Source organism: Thalassophryne amazonica, chromosome 14 (genome assembly GCF_902500255.1).
Source record: "Thalassophryne amazonica chromosome 14, fThaAma1.1, whole genome shotgun sequence".
NCBI lineage: Eukaryota > Metazoa > Chordata > Actinopteri > Batrachoidiformes > Batrachoididae > Thalassophryne > Thalassophryne amazonica.
The window spans coordinates 89064591-89087650 of NC_047116.1; the positions used below are offsets into that span (position 1 = coordinate 89064591).

The 23060-nt window shown below is 40.1% G+C and overlaps 1 protein-coding gene across 2 annotated transcripts in view; it reads right to left on the minus strand.

Annotated features, from left to right (window-relative positions):
* Positions 1-21904, minus strand: part of cryl1 (crystallin, lambda 1) — a 93481-nt gene extending 71577 nt beyond the window's left edge. For both annotated transcript variants that reach the window (XM_034186267.1, XM_034186266.1), the window contains exons 1-3: positions 21766-21904; positions 5814-5921; positions 3672-3798 (exon numbers count right to left, since the gene is read on the minus strand). In XM_034186267.1, the coding sequence (XP_034042158.1) occupies positions 3672-3798; positions 5814-5921; positions 21766-21806 (276 nt within the window). In that variant the 5' untranslated portion in view covers positions 21807-21904. The remainder of the gene's footprint in view (positions 1-3671; positions 3799-5813; positions 5922-21765) is intronic.
* Positions 21905-23060: the final 1156 nt, after the last annotated feature.

Below are 23060 nucleotides of genomic sequence, written 5' to 3' on the forward strand. Positions count from 1 at the left end.
TGTGGTGGAAAGTGGACATGTGTTGCGGTCTGTTTATGACCTGGCGCTAAAACATGTCGAGGCAGTTGTGCAGCGATGCAGCAACTCTGGCTAGGTGTGTAGGCTAACACGACCTCTCTTCCATTTGCCTCGGCTTTCCTTCTCCACTGGGAACCAAAAAAAAAACCCCCTGCACTTTCTGCAACTGCTTCAGTGATTGCAGCCAAAACAAAACAGTACACGATTTTTCCATGCGAAGTGATGCTGTGTTTATGTTGCTCAATGGCAGGCCGTTACTGGAAGAGGTCAAATACTACAATATCATGCAGGGGTTCAAACAAGACTGTACTGCCCTATTAAAGGCGCAAGACACTTCGTCTGCACTGTCCCAGTCCACTCAGCTGTAAAAGGGCACCTGCCTTGACTGAGGATGCAACCTGTGATGGACTGGTGTTTCCTTTAGGGAGCGTTATCATCCGCTTCATGCTACAAAATCTGGGAATAAACACAGGCACCAATGGTCTCAAGACCTGTATAGGACTTACTTATATCATCACAGTTGTAAAGAAAACAAATCCCATTGTAGCTTTCCACCCCATAATTCTGCTGAAACAGAACCTACAATCAAATATAACTGATGCTCTAACCCTAACCCATCTACTGCCAGTAGATGGCAGTATGGAACATTTGTGAAAATACTGAGATTTTAGTAGAGAATAAAGACAGAAAACAGTACATTAAACCTCAAAGTATGGATTTCACTGGTGCCATTTAAAAAGTGTGCAATTTTTATGTTATATACAGTTGAAAAGTGAAATGATGTTTCTAGTATTTACAGAAAGTGTGCAATAATTATTTTAACAAAATTAGGCAATTGCATAAATTTGGGCACCCTTGTCATTTTATTGATTTGAATACATTTAACATTCATTATTGGAACACAAAATTGGTTTGGTAAGCTCATTTATCCTTGACCTCCTTACACAGGTGACTCCAATCATGAGAAAGGGTATTTAAGGTGGCCACTGGCAAATGTTTCCCCTCTTTACATCTCTTCTAATGAGTGGCAACATGGGAGCCTCTAAACAACTCTCAAATGACCTGACAAAGATTGTTCAACGTCACGCTTTAGGGGCACGGTTTACAAAAAGCTATCTCAGAGATTTCAGTTGCCTGTTTCCACTGTGAGGAACATAGTGAGGAAATGGAAGACCACAGGCACAGTAGTAGTTAAGGCCAGAAGTGGCAGGCCAAGAAAAATCTCAAGATAAGCTGAAGCGAAGGATGGTGAGAACAGTCATAGTCAACCCACAGACTTGCTCTAAAGAGCTACAACATGATCTTGCTGCAAATAGTGTCTCTGCATCATTCAACTATACAGCGCACTTTGCACAAAGAGATGCTGTATGATGCTGTAATACAGAGGAAGCCTTTTCTGCATACACACCACAAACAGAGTTACTTGAGGTATGCTAAAGCACATTTGGACAAGCCAGCTTCATTTTAGAATAAGGTGCTGTGGACCGATGAAACTAAAATTGAGTTATTTGGACATAACAAGGGGCGGTATGCATGGCTGAAAAAGAACACAACATTCCAAGAAAAACGCTTGCTACATACAGTAAAATTTGGAGGTGGTTCCATCATGCTGTGGGGCTGTGTGGCCAGTGTAGGTACTAAGAATCTTGTTAAAGCTGATGGTCACATGGATTCTAGTCAATATCAGCAGATTCTTGAGAACAATGTTCATGAATCAGTGACAAAGTTGAAGTTACGCCGGGGCTGGATCTTTCAACAAGACAACGACCCTAAACACTGCTCAAAATCAACTAAGGCATTCATGCAGAGGAACAAGTACAATGTTCTGGAATGGCCATCACAGTCCCCAGATCTGAAGATTATTGAAAATCTGTGGTGTGATTTTAAGCAGGTTGTCCTTGCTCGGAAACCAACAAACCTGACATGTTTTGTAAAGAAGAATGGTCCAAAATACCTTCAACCAGAATCCAGACTCTCACTGGAAGCTATAGGAAGTGTTTAGAGGCTGTTATTTCTGGAAAAGAAGGATCTACTAAATATAGATGTATTTTTTCTGTTGGGGTGCCCAAATTTATGCATCTGCCTAATTTAGTTTAAAGAATTATTGCACACTTTCTGTACATCAGATAAACTTCATTTTACTTCTCAAATATCACTGTGTTTGTCTGCTATATGATATATTAACTGAAATTGCTGATCCAAACAACCAATGATTTATAAAGGAAAATCATGGAAATCATCAGGGGTGCCCAAACTTTTACATACAACTGTATCAAATAATAATACCATAGACTCTCTATACCTGGGGTGGCCAAGTTCGGTCCTCGAGAGCCACATTCCTGACACTCTTAGTTGTCTCCCTGCTCCAACACACCTGAATCCAATGAAAGGCTCATTAAACGTCCACTAATGAGTCTTTCATTGGCCTCTCTTCATTGGCTTCCTGTTAATTCTAGAATAGAATTTAAAATTCTTCTTCTTACTTATAAGGTTTTGAATAATCAGGTCCCATCTTATCTTAGGGACCTCATAGTACCATATCACCCCAATAGAGCGCTTCGCTCTCAGACTGTAGGCTTACTTGTAGTTCCTAGGGTTTGTAAGAGTAGAATGGGAGGCAGAGCCTTCAGCTTTCAGGCTCCTCTCCTGTGGAACCAGCAAACAATTCGGATCAGGGAGACAGACACCCTCTCTACTTTTAAGATTAGGCTTAAAACTTTCCTTTTTGCTAAAGCTTATATTTAGGGCTGGATCAGGTGACCCTGAACCATCCCTTAGTTATGCTGCTATAGACTTAGACTGCTGGTGGGTTCCCATGATGCACTGAGTGTTTCTTTCTATTTTTGCTCTGTATGCACCACTCTGCATTTAATCATTAGTGATTGATCTCTGCTCCCCTCCACAGCATGTCTTTTTCCTGGTTCTCTCCCTCAGCCCCAACCAGTCCCAGCAGAAGACTGCCCCTCCCTGAGCCTGGTTCTGCTGGAGGTTTCTTCCTGTTAAAAGGGAGTTTTTCCTTCCCACTGTCGCCAAGTGCTTGCTCACAGGGGGTCGTTTTGACCGTTGGGGTTTTTACGTAATTATTGTATGGCCTTGCCTTACAATATAAAGCGCCTTGGGGCAACTGTTTGTTGTGATTTGGCGCTATGTAAATAAAATTGATTGGAATTGATTGATTATACTAATCCATATAAAATTAAATAAAATAAAAAAAACATATGAAAGTAGATCAATAAAACATTTGTGTTGTTGTCTTTTCACAGATAAATGTCATTTGGCAACTGGTGGAAAACAATGAATATGGAGATTTTTTTGAAAAAAAAAATGTGTTAATATATCGCTGTTACAAATTTATTTCCTTTTTTCATCACAATGTACAATCAAAAGGAAAAAAATGTATTTAACATTCTGTATTAGTGATACAAGAAAAAAGAAAACACAGGTAACACTTTTTTATGTGTGGGTGTGTACGCACATGTGCACTTTTTTTTTTTAAATGGTTCATGTAGTTGATCAGGCCGTCACCTGACAGCACACCTCATGTTGAACATTTTACAACAAACTTAAATTCTCACTACTGTAATTCCCTTTCTTTATAGAAAGAACCAGCCTGAACAGCCTAAGCCGATGCAGAGGAGAGTCAGAAATGCTACCTGGACAAAGAAGGCTCCCTCTAGTGCCTGAGCGAGATCATCGTAACTGCTGAGCAAAGCGAGCTGCTGCGTGGCCTTCAGCTGCCCTCTGAGCATGTGAGCTTCCTCCAGCTGCTCCAGCTGGTTCCTGTGGAAACAGCACTCATCAGCACACCCTGTAATAACTTTTTCCGAAATCTTTGTCTTGTGCTGCACTTTCAACAATGTGAGTTTCTTAGTTTCTAAATTTTATTTGCTAAGAGGGACAACGTACATTAATTCATATTTTCTTTTTTTTTTATATATATATAAAAACATAAATGTACACAATTGCAGCCATAGGCTGATTTCCATTGTTAGTCCCCCTACCAGATGGTACAGGCAAATTCCTAAAATAGTAAAACAAAAAAAACACGTAAAAAAAAAAAAAAAAGAGTTATCACTTAATAATAAATTACTGCAGAAGGGTAAATGAAGCAGTTTTGGGTGGTTAATAATGTACTCACTGAAAATAGGCACTGAGCCAACAGCCTCCAGGGTACATTTCTGCACTAACTCAAAGTTTGAACAGAGTATGAGTACAAGTCATTGAACTTCTAAAAACAATCATACAAACAAACAAAAAAAAAACAAGCTGGCAGGAATCTGCAGTGTTCTGTTGCTTTTCAAGGCATCTTCAACAGCTGAAATACAGAAGATGAATGCAGAGAAGGATGCTGATGGAATCAGATGCTTTTGTTTCAGCTGCAATCAGTGCCACTATTGTCCAGGTAACCTGGATTTGGGAAACACAGTTAACACTGCAGTCTGTGTTATCCGAAGGAGTTAAGCACTTACAGAGTTGTGGTACCGCTCACATAACTGTTGTATGTGGACTGGAAATGCTTTTACATTTACACTGGTGTCCCAGTTTATCTTCCCCCCTGGATATCTTTGCCCCAGGGGAAGCTGTCCTAGGGATTTGTTACCCCCTACCCTGGATATCTTCCCCCCCCACCCTTGCATAGCAAGTCTGCTGCAGTATTATCACCTGCCCCGGACTAATTGTAGGCCATTTGATAGAAAACCTATTCCCATATTGAACCCTTAACTACTTGTGGACACACAAATTTTGGCTATAGAAGCAAGATGACCTTCATTCTGAAGTGACTGACTCCTCTTTTGTGTAAATTCTGTCAGTTCACATCTATAATTTCTTCCCTGCTCATGTATTATTTGACCTCCCCACTTATGATTGGGTAGGGGGTAAGATATCCAGGTCAGGCTTTCTTCCCCCCACCCCTGAAAAGCAAGTCTGCTGTGGCATTATCACCCATTTCATCCTACCCAGACTTATTTATCCAGGGGGACTGCACTAGTTATTATTATTAGTAGTAGCAGTAGTAGTAGTAATATTAACAGGTGGAGGCTTTTTGCAAAGAAGAATGGGCAGCTTTACCATCAGAGAAAATAAAGAGCCTTGTCCAGAAATACCACAAAATACTCCAAGCTATCATTGATATTAAAGGGGGCCAATACACAGCATTAAGAAGTGGGGTATGGAAACTTTTGATCAGGGTCATTTGGTTAGGTTCTGTTGTCATTATTGATTTAAAAAGAGTAAACATAGTTGTTTGACAATAAATGGTCTCACACAACCACTAACAATGGGTGAAAAAAAAGTTTGTGTTATCATTCATATGGTCAGGAAGGGCATCCGGCATAAAACCTGTGCCAATTCAACATGCAGATGCACCTTGGATTTGCTGTGGTGACCCCGAGTGCAAACAAAAAAAAAAAAAAAAATCTAAAATTCTGCCGGGGTATGTAAACTTTTGAGCACAACTATACATAGGAAGACTTACAAAAATTAAGTTTGGAGTAGGTACAGGACCAGAATATCTGGAATTCCAACAAACACATTGACCCCACACAGATATCATTACATAACTTCAATGATTCACACTTTTAAGTAATGTCTTTATAGAGTTTTATTGTGTGCTTATGTGTGTGTGTGTGTATATATATATATATATATATATATATATATGTATGTCCTTTATTAAATCCCATCACTACCCAAGGTATCCAGATACACTACAATCATGCTGAGAGGTGTGAACTGTGGAAAGTGGATGGAACTGCAGATGGTTCACAAAGACCTTATTGTGCAGGAGGACCCACCTAATCTCTGTGATGGCCTTGGCTGCCTGTCCTGGTTGGTTATCATAGAGTTTCACATTGAAACCCCCACTGACAAACACCATAGCCCAGGAGCAGCCTATCAGCCCACTGAAACACACAAGCAGAAATGCATTAACACCTTTAATCAAACAAAAATCAATTTCAATGAGCTAGAAGGCTTTCTGTACCATTCACAATGCAACATTTGTGAATCACAACAAGAAACAGGAAAGATATTCATGGTGTCACAGGAATGAGTTAATTCCCAGTATTAAAGAGTAAGATTTTTGAAGTCAAGTCTCAATATACTATTCTATTTACTGAAAATACACAAAATGAGTGGCGTTCAGTGGCAGAGACAAAATCAACGTCAAAACAAGGCTGCGTCAGAATATGGGCAGGCAGCAGAACAAGGCAAAACGGTACTGTGGAAAAGGCTGGAACGCGAATGTAAATTCAACAAACTGGCGAAGAGGTGGGGAATGCAAAGGGCTTAAATAGGACAGGTGGTGATTAGGAAAACAAGACACAGGTGTGAGAACAATCAGGAAGAGGGCGTGGCAAACAGAAGAGACAAGACACACCCATACTCAACCCTGAACACCAGACAAGAGCGTGCAGTTAGACAAATGCAAAGTGAACAGGACCCAACTAAAAGATAACCTAAAACCACAGCGATCCAAATAAAATACCAAAATAAAAGATGAACAAACCCAAGGCCTAATAAATAAGAAATAAAATAAAGAAGACCCAACACAAAGGAACAAGGAATTAAAACAGGAAACAAATATAAGAACTGAAAAGGGATCAACAAGAAAATAAAGGTTAAGATAAACTAGAACAGAACTCACATGTGGCAAAAGAATAATGATTACACAATGGTGAAAAACAAAGGCTGGATAGAAACTAAATCAAATCAATTTTATTTATATAGCGCCAAATCACAACAAACAGTTGCCCCAAGGCGCTTTCTATTGTAAGGCAAAAGCCATACAATAATTACAGAAAAACCCCAACGGTCAAAACGACCCCCTATGAGCAAGCACTTGGCGACAGTGGGAAGGAAAACCTCCCTTTTAACAGGAAGAAACCTCCAGCAGAACCAGGCTCAGGGAGGGGCAGTCTTCTGCTGGGACTGGTTGGGGCTGAGGGGAGAGAATCAGGAAAAAGACATGCTGTGGAAGAGAGCAGAGATCAATCACCAATGATTAAAAGCAGAGTGGTGCATACAGAGCAAAAAGAGGTGAATAAAAAGAAACACTGGGTGCATCATGGGAAACCCCCCAGCACTCTAAGTCTATAGCAGCATAACTAAGGGGTGGTTCAGGGTCACCTGATCCAGCCCTAACTATAAGCTTTTTCAAAAAGGAAAGTTTTTTTTTAAACTAACTAGAATGGAACTAAACACATGACTAAAGATGGATGAACAGAAAATGATGAACAGAAAACAAAACCAGTGACTACAAGAAAACAAACAGAAAATCAAAGACAGAGGATCAAAGAGGGATGGCATAGATACAGACATGAGACAAAACCATAACAAAAGCCCAGAACTGGCAAAACCATGACACCAATATCTGAATATTAAACCAAAATATAACTGAATCTGAAACCTTTTATTTTAAATGATAAGATTGTAGATTATATTCCAAATTTAAAAACGTCTGAGTTATTAATTCCACATCATGTAGCATTCCAATGATTCTATGAGAAACAGCCTACCAAAAGAGATTTGTTATCTCCTACTCTGCTAGTAAGAAGAAGCACAGCTGGCATCAATTTAAAAAGAGTATATTTACAAGCCTTCTGCAGCCAAGCTATGGACATCAGAACTGTATGCTGTACACTAAACTCTATTCACACAGGAAGCTAAAAGATAACTGACATTTGCTAAACAAGGGATGTTTGAACAGAGTGAAACCCAGGTCAGTATTTAGCTTAGTTGGGAATCATTGCTTCAGTTAGATCATTGTTTCAATTAAGGATGAGACAGAAGCTCCGATTAGTAAAATGATTAACACTACATTCAAGAACTTGTATTTTAAATTGCCTCAGTCTAAGCAATGTATTGATGGACAGTCTAACTTTTTTTCTTTTCTTCTTCTTCTTCAGGAAGCTAGATCACCCAGGTATCTCTCTCGTGAATAGGTGTCCTGCCTCAAAGTGCCGTTATCTATGCATACACAAGACAGGGAGCGCTATAAGGCATTTTTAAAATGGAAAAGCTAACGGTACTAATGGACTCCGTAGTGAATTCTACAAAGATTTTACAGCATTGGAGCCTATAGTAAACATGTTCAAACAGTCTTAATTATGGTCTCCTCCTTCCATCACAATAGGTATTGATTTAATTCTTAAAACAGAAAAGAGCCCTGAAAATTAAAAATCTTATAAAACTATGATTAAAAACTGTGTTACCACTTTAACAAAAGAGGATTAAATGAGTTTTGTGAGAAACTATAGATTATCTAACAACGTCTGTCTATATGTGACCCATTGTTGCACCATTCCAGGTTTATCCAATCACATCCATCTTTGTATTTAGAATAAACTGGCCCCGTCCCAACTTTTCTGGAATGTGTTGCAGCCTTTAAATGCAGGAATGGATGTATAACAAATGAAATGATGTTGAGCACATTAAAACATTAAATATCTTGGGTTCATGCCATCTTCAATAAAATAGAAGTCAAAGCAAGGATCTCCACTAGGGATTATTTTTTCTGATTTGGGGTTGAAGTTATCCAAATCTCAATGTAGTTAGCATGGTTAGCTCAGGAACATAGCTGATCTTTTAAAAGTCCATTTTAAGGGCCCCTTCACACATAACACGACGTTGGGAAAAAAAAGCAGGAACCGGGCAAAAATAAATAAATAAAAATGCAACAAAAAATGAATTGGACAGGCGTGAACAATACTGCGGCGAAGGTTTCCTGCATGTGCGTGCGTGCGCACAAACACAGAGTGAGCTCGTTAAAGCTGTGATACCACACTGCAGCGGAGCAATTAGATGCTGGACATATGTACGTAAATCAACAAATATATGGAAGCCCACAATAATGCGAAGCACAGATTCAGAACATTATAGGAATAATGAATGTATTTAATCATGTTACTGGTCATGCATCTGTTGTCGCTGTAAAAAAACAAACAAAAAAACAGCAGTTTCTAATAATTAATTCCTGTTATGAAGAGCGGACAATACAAGTATCATCCTCCTGTTCCTCTGTACATGACCCATGGTCAAGCACGTAAACAAGCTGATGGACTGACACATGGATGGACACATCAGCTGGCGCTGCGTGTCCAGTGAGTGGTGCACCAAAGGACAGTGTGAAATGGCCCATAACTCACATGTTCACGTGATCACATGGGACAGCCTGCCGAGGTGCGCTCTGACGTGGTCGCCGCTGCCTGTTACAGAGGTGAAATGTGTTTTTATGTATTTCCACATGAGGACAGCATGCTCATACACATGCTCACAATGGAGTGTTGTAAGGTCATATCCTGCATAACGCAATGTGTTCTCCAGCTTGTGACTTGCGCCTGCAGCTTGCGATCATCTCACAAAACAAAGTGCCACTCTGTTCCTTTGTTCTGTGATTTATTTTATGTGTTTGTTATGTAATTATGTATGTAGTTATTGTAGTATTTATATATAATTGTCCTGCCTGTGATCTCTGTTTTTAATTTAACATGCCATGTGCACTGAGTCACCGTCATTCCAAAGTGACAGTGACTCGCTGGCTGGTGATCAGCTGCGAAGCGCCGTGTTTCCACAGCGCTGTGTTTAAAATGATCACACATGAATGAGTTCACGCCTTTCTCCATGTTTTATATATTTTCCACTCTTCCTGTCTGTCAGGTGGACTCCAATTTACGTGGTGGAAGGTTCATTAGCTTGGCTGGCCGGCTGATACCAAAGTTCACACCATGCTGTGCGCGCTCATACGTAGCTGGCCGGTCCCCATGTGAGCTTGTCTGTACATAATTATCAGCATGTCATGACAGCATGAGACCCCTCCCACACATGCACTGTGTGAAGTGTTGTTCCTGTTGTTCATGGCACAACATATGCTCTCCAGCTGAGGTGCGCAAATGTGCGCTGCACTGGACAGTGATTGCACTCCAGCGACCTCAGGCACACCTGACAATGTTGGTTTATGGTGGGGGAGGGGAGCAACACACTGGCACACCACGTGTTTGGGGGGAGCACACGTGCATGACATATGTGTTGCTTGATAACGGCGCACTCGTGGGGCACTTAGACATTGTGGGGCCATTCGCCGGCTACGCGAACAGACCCGCCTTTTCTTAGTGCCCCGCAAGTGCTGTTGGATGTTCGTGGCCAACACAGGGTCGACTCCCAGGACACTCGCCCTCTTTCGGTCGCTGGTGTGAATGCTGCCTTGATAGAGCCATTTGGCCACGGGGCGACATGGGCGTTGATTTCGTGCAGCATATTGTGCTGTGGCACGATATGTCTGGCCTGCATACTACATGCCGTGTGAATGCTGCAAACACAATCAGCTGACAATGTGACCTCATCTTGCCTGCCGTTCGAATGGGTTACTGGCGCGAGCAGCATATGAATGTAGAGTGCATGTGCTGTGCATGAATGGTTGTGGCAACAGCTGCACGAGGCGTTCGAGGCAGCTCCGTTTTTTCACGACTGGCATGCGATTCCTCCTTCATGCGCCAGTCGGCTTCTTGTGAAGGCAAGATACTTGCTTTAGTGAATATCTATTAATCTACTGTCAAAGTGATCAAGCTAAGAATGACATGGTAGTCTTCCTGTTTTAACCAGAAATGGCTTCTTACAGAGGTGACATAAAATTACTGCCAAGACACTCAACTTTTGGTACTAAATGAATGAAAGTCATAAGTTGCCTAGTAATTCATGGACTTGAAAGTGACTGTCTCACCTCCAGTTACTTCTCTATGTCGTGAGGTCTGGCAACATCTGGGATCACCTCAGGGCAAATTTTTGCTACGTGTGGAGAAATCATGAGCAAGGTACAAACAAACAAGTTAACATGTAAGCCTATTTCAATACTGACTGTCTAAAGAATGAGATACATGCAGTAGGTTAAGTTTAAGGACCACCTAACATTCTGAACTGTAACAACTCAGGAACTGGAAGACAATTTACACTTCAACTGGGTTAAACTTATTATTACCAGCCAAACATCAACAATCTCCACATCAGCCACATCAATGTAACAGATCTGTCAGTGACAGTATCAACAAAATAATATCAGTTACAGGGATTAAAGCAAAAATAAATAAATAAAATAAAAATCGGATTGAAATTTTTTTCACGCCCAAATCATAAGCCGTTCACCATCTACCTTTTTATATAAACCCTTTTGTGATCGCGTCCTAGGATTTACGGTAAAACAAGGTGGAGACAGCAAGAAAACAGCAAATTGTTCTCCTGCTGAACAAGATTATATTTCACTCACTAACCACTGCTACTCTTTTCTAATGCAGCACCATGTTATAGAAAGACTTTAACCTACACATTATTTAAATTCATAAGTTTTATTCAGCACGCACATGAACAAAATACCAACATAAGAATCTCTTACTAACAAAACAAAAAACAAAAGAAAATACAACAATAATTCAAAAGATTTCCCAATTGGGTGCGTCCAAAAGGGCGTGGGCTGAAGCAAAAGCTTATAAACGCCCACTCCCTACACCAGTTACTATACACATTTAAATACACTCAGAACAAGGTAACAATCAGAAAAATAACGTAACTGAACAGAACAAAATAATCAGTAAAATGATGTGCAAATAAACAAAAAAGAACCACAAAAACAGTTAGCCTAATAAAACATACTACAGTAAGAAATGACATTGTTTTTAGAAAGTCTTTTGACACCTACCAATGTACCAGATGATTTAATACTATCAAAACAATTATTCCAGATTCTAACACATTTTACAGAAATACAATGACTTAACAGTAGTTCAAATCTTTCTTCTCTCAAATATCAATGTTCCTCGCAAATGATAACTGGACTCCTTAATTTTAAACAACTCCTGAACGTGTAGAGGCAAAAGTTTATTTTTAACTTTGTACATGATCTGTATCATAAAATAATCCACCAAATCTTGAAATTTCAAAATACACAGACAAGCAAACATTTGGTTCATAATGTTTTTTTTACTTCTAACTCTTATAGCTTTCTTTTGTAACAGAAAAACTGGAGTTGTTTTTGTTTTATATGTGTTCCCAAAACCTCAATACAATAGGTCATATATGGGACAAGTAATGAATGATACAACATGACCACTGAATGTTGGTGTTATACAAAATAAATAATAATAATTAAATACTTTTAAAATTTTAGATTTAACAATTTATGTGAGTTTTCCAACTTAATTTATAATCAATAAAAATGCCAAGCAATTTAGTTTCAGATACAATTTCAATTTCAACATCATTCAATGATAAGTTTCTATTTAAATTCCTGGTCTTATTTCCAAATATAATACACTTTGTCTTACCAAAATGAAGTGACAATTTATAAGACTCAAACCAATATTTAAAATTTAGCAATTCCCTCTCCATCATTTCCAAAAGTTGTCCCAAATTGTCCCCACTACCGAACACAGTCGTGTCATCAGCAAACAAAATACAAGACACAGACTTTGACACCAAACTTATATCATTAACATACAACAAAAACAACAATGGCCAAGGACTGACCCTTGGGGCACCCCACATGTAATCCTCAATTATTCTGAATTTGTCCCTCCAAAATGGACATAGATACCTATTACATAAATAACTTGCTCACGAATCCAGGGCTAATCCTCTAATGCTGTACTTCTGTAATTTGTCAATAACAAAGTATGATCTATGGTATCAAATGATTTCTCTAAATCAAAGAAACCCCCTACAGTGTATTGCTTCATCTCTACTGCATTTGTAACTTGTACAACAAAATCAAGTGGTGCAGTTTTTTCTAAAACCATACTGCTGTTCACTAAGTAAATGATGTTTGGATATGAAATCAAATCAAATCAATTTTATTTATATAGTGCCAAATCACAACAAACAGTTGCCCCAAAGCGCTTTATATTGTAAGGCAAAGCCATACAATAATTACGGAAAAACCCCAACGGTCAAAACGACCCCCTGTGAGCAAGCACTTGGCGACAGTGGGAAGGAAAAACTCCCTTTTAACAGGAAGAAACCTCCAGCAGAACCAGGCTCAGGGAGGGGCAGTCTTCTGCTGGGACTGGTTGGGGCTGAGGGAGAGAATCAGGAAAAAGACATGCTGTGGAGGGGAGCAGAGATCGATCACTAATGATTAAATGCAGAGTGGTGCATACAGAGCAAAAAGAGAAAGAAACACACAGTGCATCATGGGAACCCCCCAGCAGTCTAAGTCTATAGCAGCATAACTAAGGGATGGTTCAGGGTCACCTGATCCAGCCCTAACTATAAGCTTTAGCAAAAAGGAAAGTTTTAAGCCTAATCTTAAAAGTAGAGAGGGTGTCTGTCTCCCTGATCCGAATTGGGAGCTGGTTCCAGAGGAGAGGAGCCTGAAAGCTGAAGGCTCTGCCTCCCATTCTACTCTTAAAAACCCTAGGAACTACAAGTAAGCCTGCAGTCTGAGAGCGAAGCACTCTATTGGGGTGATATGGTACTATGAGGTCCCTAAGATAAGATGGGACCTGATTATTCAAAACCTTATAAGTAAGAAGAAGAATTTTAAATTCTATTCTAGAATTAACAGGAAGCCAATGAAGAGAAGCCAATATGGGTGAAATATGCTCTCTCCTTCTAGTCCCTGTCAGTACTCTAGCTGCAGCATTTTGAATTAACTGAAGGCTTTTCAGGGAACTTTTAGGACAACCTGATAATAATGAATTACAATAGTCCAGCCTAGAGGAAATAAATGCATGAATTAGTTTTTCAGCATCACTCTGAGACAAGACCTTTCTAATTTTAGAGATATTGCGTAAATGCAAAAAAGCAGTCCTACATATTTGTTTAATATGCGCATTGAATGACATATCCTGATCAAAAATGACTCCAAGATTTCTCACAGTATTACTAGAGGTCAGGGTAATGCCATCCAGAGTAAGGACCTGGTTAGACACCATGTTTCTAAGATTTGTGGGGCCAAGTACAATAACTTCAGTTTTATCTGAGTTTAAAAGCAGGAAATTAGAGGTCATCCATGTCTTTATGTCTGTAAGACAATCCTGCAGTTTAGCTAATTGGTGTGTGTCCTCTGGCTTCATGGATAGATAAAGCTGGGTATCATCTGCGTAACAATGAAATTTTATGCAATGCTGTCTAATAATACTGCCTAAGGGAAGCATGTATAAAGTGAATAAAATTGGTCCTAGCACAGAACCTTGTGGAACTCCATAATTAACCTTAGTCTGTGAAGAAGATTCCCCATTTACATGAACAAATTGTAATCTATTAGATAAATATGATTCAAACCACTGCAGCGCAGTGCCTTTAATACCTATAGCATGCTCTAATCTCTGTAATAAACTTTTATGGTCAACAGTATCAAAAGCAGCACTGAGGTCTAACAGAACAAGCACAGAGATGAGTCCACTGTCCGAGGCCATAAGAAGATCATTTGTAACCTTCACTAATGCTGTTTCTGTACTATGATGAATTCTAAACCCTGACTGAAACTCTTCAAATAGACCATTCCTCTGCAGATGATCAGTTAGCTGTTTTACAACTACCCTTTCAAGAATTTTTGAGAGAAAAGGAAGGTTGGAGATTGGCCTATAATTAGCTAAGATAGCTGGGTCAAGTGATGGCTTTTTAAGTAATGGTTTAATTACTGCCACCTTAAAAGCCTGTGGTACATAGCCAACTAATAAAGATAGACTGATCATATTTAAGGCCGAAGCATTAATTAATGGTAGGGCTTCCTTGAGCAGTCTGGTAGGAATGGGGTCTAATAGACATGTTGATGGTTTGGAGGAAGTAACTAATGAAAATAACTCAGAACAATCGGAGAGAAAGAGTCTAACCAAATACCGGCATCACTGAAAGCAGCCAAAGAGAACGATATGTCTTTGGGATGGTTATGAGTAATTTTTTCTCTAATAGTTAAAATTTTATTAGCAAAGAAAGTCATGAAGTCATTACTAGTTAAAGTTAAAGGAATACTCGGCTCAATAGAGCTCTGACTCTTTGTCAGCCTGGCTACAGTGCTGAAAAGAAACCTGGGGTTGTTCTTATTTTCTTCAATTAGTGATGAGTAGTAAGATGTCCTAGCTTTACGGAGGGCTTTTTTTTATAAATCAACAGACTCTTTTTCCAGGCTAAGTGAAGATCTTCTAAATTAGTGAGACGCCATTTCCTCTCCAACTTACGGGTTATCTGCTTTAAGCTGCGAGTTTGTGAGTTATACCACGGAGTCAGGCACTTCTGATTTAAGGCTCTCTTTTTCAGAGGAGCTACAGCATCCAAAGTTGTCCTCAAAGAGGATATAAAACTATTGACGAGATAATCTCTCTCACTCACAGAGTTTAGGTAGCTACTCTGCCCTGTGTTGGTATATGGCATTGGAGAACATAAAGAAGGAATCATATCCTTAAACCTAGTTACAGCGCTTTCTGAAAGACTTCTACTGTAATGAAACTTATTCCCCATTGCTGAGTAGTCCATCAGAGTAAATGTAAATGTTATTAAGAAATGATCAGACAGAAGGGGGTTTTCACGGAATACTGTTAAGTCTTCAATTTCCATACCGTAAGTCAGAACAAGATCTAAGGTATGATTAAAGTGGTGGGTGGACTCATTTACATTTTGAGCAAAGCCAATCGAGTCTAACAATAGATTAAATGCAGTGTTGAGGCTGTCATTCTCAGCATCTGTGTGGATGTTAAAATCGCCCACTATAATTATCTTATCTGAGCTAAGCACTAAGTCAGACAAAAAGTCCGAACATTAACAGAGAAACTCACAGTAACGACCAGGTGGACGATAGATAACAAATAAAACTGGTTTTTGGGACTTCCAATTTGGATGGACAAGACTAAGAGTCAAGCTTTCAAATGAATTAAAGCTCTGTTTGGGTTTTTGATTAATTAATAAGCTGGAGTGGAAGATTGCTGCTAATCCTCCGCCTCGGCCCGTGCTACGAGTGTTCTGACAGTTAGTGTGACTCGGGGGTGTTGACTCATTTAAACTAACATATTCATCCTGCTCTAACCAGGTTTCCGTAAGGCAGAATAAATCAATATGTTGATCAATTATTATATCATTTACTAACAGGGACTTAGAAGAGAGAGATCTAATGTTTAATAGACCACATTTAACTGTTTTAGTCTGTGGTGGAGTTGAAGGTGCTATATTATTTTTTCTTTTTGAATTTTTATGTTTAAATAGATTTTTGCTGGTTATTGGTGGTCTGGGAGCAGGCACCGTCTCTACAGGGATGGGGTAATGAGGGGATGGCAGGGGGAGAGAAGCTGCAGAGAGGTGTGTAAGACTACAACTCTGCTTCCTGGTCCCAACCCTGGATAGTCACGGTTTGGAGGATTTAAGAAAATTGGCCAGATTTCTAGAAATAAGAGCTGCTCCATCCAAAGTGGGATGGATGCCGTCTCGCCTAACAAGACCAGGTTTTCCCCAGAAGCTTTGCCAATTATCTATGAAGCCCACCTCATTTTTTGGACACCACTCAGACAGCCAGCAATTCAGGGAGAACATGCAGCTAAACATGTCACTCCCGGTCCGATTGGGGAGGGGCCCAGAGAAAACTACAGAGTCCGACATTGCTTTTGCAAAGTTACACACCGATTCAATGTTAATTTTAGTGACCTCCGACTGGCGTAACCGGGTGTCATTACTGCCGACGTGAATCTTACCAAATTTACGCTTAGCCTTAGCCAGCAGTTTCAAATTTCCTTCAATGTCACCTGCTCTGGCCCCCGGAAGACAATTGACTATGGTTGCTGGTGTCGCTAACTTCACATTTCTCAAAACAGAGTCGCCAATAACCAGAGTTTGTTCCTCGGCGGGTGTGTCGCAGAGTGGGGAAAAACGGTTAGAAATGTGAACGGGTTGGCGGTGTACATGGGGCTTCTGTTTAGAACTACGCTTCCTCCTCACAGTCACCCAGTCGGCCTGCTTTCCCGGCTGCTCGGGATCTGCCGGAGGGGAACTAACGGCGGCTAAGCTACCTTGGTCCGCACCGACTACAGGGGCCTGGCTAGCTGTAAGATTTTTCAAGGTGCGGAGCCGAGTCTACAATTCGCCCAGCCTGGCCTCCAAAGCTACGAATAAGCTACACTTATTACAAGTACCATTACTGCTAAAGGAGGCCGAGGAATAACTAAACATTTCACACCCAGAGCAGAAAAGTGCGGGAGAGACAGGAGAAGCCGCCATGCTAAACCAGCTAAGAGCTAATATGAAATCATTATACAACCCCTGGCAAAAATTATGGAATCACCGGCCTCGGAGGATGTTCATTCAGTTGTTTAATTTTGTAGAAAAAAGCAGATCACAGACATGACACAAAACTAAAGTCATTTCCAATGGCAACTTTTTGGCTTTAAGAAACACTATAAGAAATCAGGAAAAAAAATTGTGGCAGTCAGTAACGGTTACTTTTTTAGACCAACCAGAGGGAAAAAAATATGGAATCACTCAATTCTGAGGAAAAAATTATGGAATCACCCTGTAAATTTTCATCCCCAAACCTAACACCTGCATTAAATCAGATCTGCTCGTTAGTCTGCATCTAAAAAGGAGTGATCACACCTTGGAGAGCTGTTGCACCAAGTGGACTAACATGAATCATGGCTCCAACACGAGAGATGTCAATTGAAACAAAGGAGAGGATTATCAAACTCTTAAAAGAGGATAAATCATCACGCAATGTTGCAAAAGATGTTGGTTGTTCACAGTCAGCTGTGTCTAAACTCTGGACCAAATACAAACAACATGGGAAGGCTGTTAAAGGCAAACATACTGGTAGACCAAGGAAGAAATCAAAGCGCCAAGACAGAAAACTTAAAGCAATATGTCTCAAAAATCGAAAATGCACAACAAAACAAATGAGGAACGAATGGGAGGAAACTGGAGTCAACGTCTGTGACCGAACTGTAAGAAACTGCCTAAAGGAAATGGGATTTACATACAGAAAAGCTAAACGAAAGCCATCATTAACACCTAAACAGAAAAAACAAGGTTACAATGGGCTAAGGAAAAGCAATCGTGGACTGTGGATGACTGGATGAAAGTCATATTCAGTGATGAATCGCGAATCTGCATTGGGCAAGGTGATGATGCTGGAACTTTTGTTTGGTGCCGTTCCAATGAGATTTATAAAGATGACTGCCTGAAGAGAACATGTAAATTTCCACAGTCAATGATGATATGGGGCTGCATGTCAGGTAAAGGCACTGGGGAGATGGCTGTCATTACATCATCAATAAACGCACAAGTTTACATTGATATTTTGGACACTTTTCTTATCCCATAAATTGAAAGGATGTTTGGGGATGATGAAATAATTTTTGAAGATGATAATGCATCTTGCCATAGAGCAAATAGTCCGGATCTTAATCCAATTGAAAATCTTTGGTGGAAGTTGAAGAAAATGGTCCATGACAAGGCTCCAACCTGCAAAGCTGATCTGGCAACAGCAATCAGAGAAAGTTGGAGCCAGCTTGATGAAGAGTACTGTTTGTCACTCATTAAGTCCATGCCTCAGAGACTGCAAGCTGTTATAAAAGCCAGAGGTGGTGCAACAAAATACTAGTGATGTGTTGGAACGTTCTTTTGTCTTTCATGATTCCATCATTTTTTCCTCAGAATTGAGTGATTAAATATTTTTTTCCCTCTGCTTGGTCTGAAAAAGTAACCATTACTGACTGCCACATTTTTTTTTCCTGATTTCTTATAGTGTTTCTTAAAGCCAGAAAGTTGCCATTTGAAATGACTTTAGTTTTGTGTCATGTCTGTGATCTGCTTTTTTTTTCTACAAAATTAAACAACTGAATGAACATCCTCCAAGGCCAGTGATTCCATAATTTTTGCCAGGGGTTCTAAATGGGTTGCCACGGAGCCACGTCACTTCCAGCAAAGTGGTCAATCCGAAGGTGAGAATTTGTACCTCCGTGACTGGCCGCCCAATGAAAACAAGCTCGGGCTGCATTGATTGTCTATTGAAATCAGCTGGTTTTGTTTTGTCTCTAGCTTGCTTCAGTTAGCTAACAGCTATCACTGCCTGGAACTACGAGATTTATGCACCAAGCTGACCTGAAATGAACCATTTTACATTAAATTAAACTTTATTGACGAGTCTGACCCCTTTGAAAAGCAACCAAATTACATGTGTTTGCACTGAGCTCTGCAATGTTTTCATCGGCCAAAAATGGGGCGCTCAGTGTGAAATCTGCGGCAACCCATATATATAAATATATTTATACCTCAGCCGGATGTGGATCCAGACCCCCATATCAGGTGCTTTGGATCCACACTGTGCCGAATTTCTTTCCTTCGGCCATCTTTGTTGACGGAGGTACAATAGTTCCACACAAACAAAATGGATCCTCAATCATGTTAAACGTATTAGTTTCATAAAAATACAGTCCCGGCTGAGGTATAAAAACAAAACACACACTCATCTGGGGAGTAATATGAGTGGAGGATCCCCAAATCTCTGGATCGCTCACACTGCTCCCCAGACTCCGGTGTTTTGTCATTATACAACCCCTGGCAAAAATTATGGAATCACCGGCCTCGGAGGATGTTCATTCAGTTGTTTCATTTTGCAGAAAAAAAGCACATCACAGACATGACACAAAACTAAAGTCATTTCAAATGGCAACTTTCTGGCTTTAAGAAACACTATAAGAAATCAGGAAAAAAAATTGTGGCAGTCAGTAACGGTTACTTTTTTAGACCAAGCAGAGGGAAAAGATATGGAATCACTCAATGCTGAGGAAAAAATTATGGAATCATGAAAAACAAAAGAACGCTCCAACACATCACTAGTATTTTGTTGCACCACCTCTGGCTTTTATAACAGCTTGCAGTCTCTGAGGCATAGACTTAATGAGTGACAAACAGTACTCTTCATCAATCTGGCTCCAACTTTCTCTGATTGCTGTTGCCAGATCAGCTTTGCAGATGGGGGGACGCTTTGATGTCTTCCTTGGTCTACCAGTATGTTTGCCTTTAACAACCTTCTCATGTTGTTTGTATTTGGTCCAGAGTTTAGACATAGCTGACTGTGAACAACCAACATCTTTTGCAACATTGCGTGATGATTTATCCTCTTAAGAGTTTTATAATCCTCTCCTTTGTTTCAATTGACATCTCTCATGTTGGAGCCATGATTCATGTCAGTCCACTTGGTGCAACAGCTCTCCAAGGTGTGATCACTCCTTTTTAGATGCAGACTAACGAGCAGATCTGATTTGATGCAGGTCTTAGTTTTGTATACGACAGCCTCCCGTGCTTCCCAAAATGCACTGCAGCTCCAGCAGAGTTCCAGCGTCTCCCAGTCCAAGTAAACAATGGGCCATACTAAAATCTGAAATGGAGCAAAATGGAGACTGATAATCACGAAATGGGGGTAAAATGTAATGAAATGGACCAGAGTGAACCAGACTGACTCCAAATAACTACTTTTATTTAATGTTTGGCTTTTGTTTTTTTTTGTTTTTTTGCACTCAGTACATGTAGTGGGGCAGGTGCGCCATCTGGCGTTCAAGAGATGAAACTTCAGTCAATGGGTCAGTCTGCTACATTTCATAACATTTTACCCCCATTTTGTTATCAGTCCCCATTTTGCAAAAATAAATAAATAAATAAATAAAAGTACTTAATTGAATCATATTTGGAGTCAGTCTGCTCCATTTCGCTACATTTTACCCCAGTTTCACTATTATCAGTCCCCATTTCGCTTAAAGATAATTAAATAAAAGTACTTAATTGAATCGTATTTAATCATATTTGGAGTCAGTCTGAGTCAGTCGGCTACAATTCGTTACATTTTACCCCCATTTCGTATTTTAGCATAGCCAGTAAACAGTGACTAGTGAGTATGTGGATGCCGTCGATTCAGCGAGTTCACGGGCGATTATGATGACGACACATTCTCCCAAGTTGAGAGGGTTATCTAGAGGAGGTGTACCGCCTGTGATGGACTTCTGCCGTGCCCCGATGTTGTCTTGTTGTCCATACATCACGAGGTTTGTTTACATTGTGCCCTGAACCAGAACTATGACCTCTCGCATGAGTCACGGACTGCGAGATTCACAACTGCGAAACAGCGAATGTAATATGGAGTTGCATTTTGAAATGGCATCCGATGTAAAACCTGTGCCAATTTAACATGCAAATCCACCATGGTATTGCTGTGGCGACCCCAAGTGCAAAACATTTTTGGCCACCAGAGGGCGCCAGCTGAGAACTTGAAAACATCGCCGAGGTCAATACATGTAACTTGGTCACTTTTCAAAGGGGTCAGACTCCTCAATAAAGTCAATTTAATGTACAATGATTCATTTCAGGTCAGCTTGGTGTATAAATCTCGTCGTTCCAGGCAGTGAGAGCTGTTAGAAGCAAGCTAGAGACAAAACAAAACCAGCTGAGTTCAACAGACAATCAATGGAGCCCGAACTTGTTTTCATCGGGCGGAGAGTCGCGGAGGTACGAATTCTCACCTTCGGATTGACACTTCCCCGGAAGTGACATGGCTCTGCGGCAACCCAAATACATACATATATATGTATGTGTGTATGGTCAGTACACAATCCACATTTAATAACGTTTCTCTGCAAAGCAACCCCCTCCTCCGCCCGGGGTTTAGTCTCTCCCCTGTGGAACGGTATCACTGTTAACATTCTAAAAAGCCGATTCACGGCACCGGTGTTTTCCACAGCTGACATACAGAGTGTAACTTAACATTATAAAATGTCTTGTCATACTCACCTGCCGATTATAGTGATTATTTTAGTGTCGGAAGAGCTCATTTTAACTTGAAAACCTTCTTGTGTCCGCCAGCGTCCACCTACGGCAAACAGGAGAGGTCAATCTACCTTACTCTCACGAGCGCCACTAGCTAGCTTATGGCAAGCTAAAAGTGGACGCTCTCGTTATGGCCGAACAACTGTCCAGTTTCTGGGTATTCTGTGTTAGTACGCGCCCGCGACCGACGTGTTTGAGGAATTCCTGCGCAAAAAGTAGTTCCCAGATAATTGTGATATATTCCTGTGAGATAATGAATATATCTCATCTAAATCAATTCTAAACTTTACCAGTAATAAAATTATAAAGTTTACTGAAGTTTTAAGAGTAGCCATAATAAATATTTAAGAAACTTAAAGTTTATGAGCAACTTCACCTGTTATTGCTCAAGCACATTGTAAACATTGACACAATGGAGTTTGATGCGGAAGAGTTAAGAAAGATACGATTGGAATGTTTTGATTACCATTTACAGTTGGCGATGAAAGACTTGGGTATTAACTTTGTGTTAAAGTCAGAACAAGAAGATGCACTGAAAGAGATCTATCTGGGAAGAGACACATTCTGTATTTGTATTTGTTTTAGGAGAATGGCAGCGTTTGTACTCTGCTGACCTTTAGTGGCTGTGAATCAAAATAAATCTTTTACGCTTGCAGACTCCACTTGTATCCTGGCAACAGCTGAAAATAATTTTGACCAATCCATGAAGACAGACAGCCGGGAGATTGGTCATGTGACCTGCATAGTAGAGGTGAGCGATACTGGGAATTTTGGTATTGATCCGATACCAAGTAAATACAGGCCCAGTATCGCCGATATCGATACCGATACTGATACTTTTTCATATTTATGCTTCATAGATCCAAAGGATCCAAAAGACCTAGGATAGAATTTTGCCAAACATTGTACGTGACAACAAAATACTTTATTATCACAATCAACTTTTTTTAAAAAAAATGTATATCACTCAACACAAAACAAAATCTCCTGAGGTAGAGGGCTAACAAACCACAATACAAGGGTGCGCTGTTGAAGGAGGTTATGTTTTCGCCCAGTTTGTTTGTTTGTGAACAGGCATTTTTTTCCAATATTCCAGGATTTTTTCCTGACTTTGACCTTTGACCTTGAAAATTTAATCAGTTCTTGCCTATCAGGATATGAATCTTCAGTAAAAATTTCATACCGACATACAAAAAATTGTGGGTTCCAGACTGCTCACAAACCAACAAACAAACAAACGGGCGAAAACAGAACCTCCT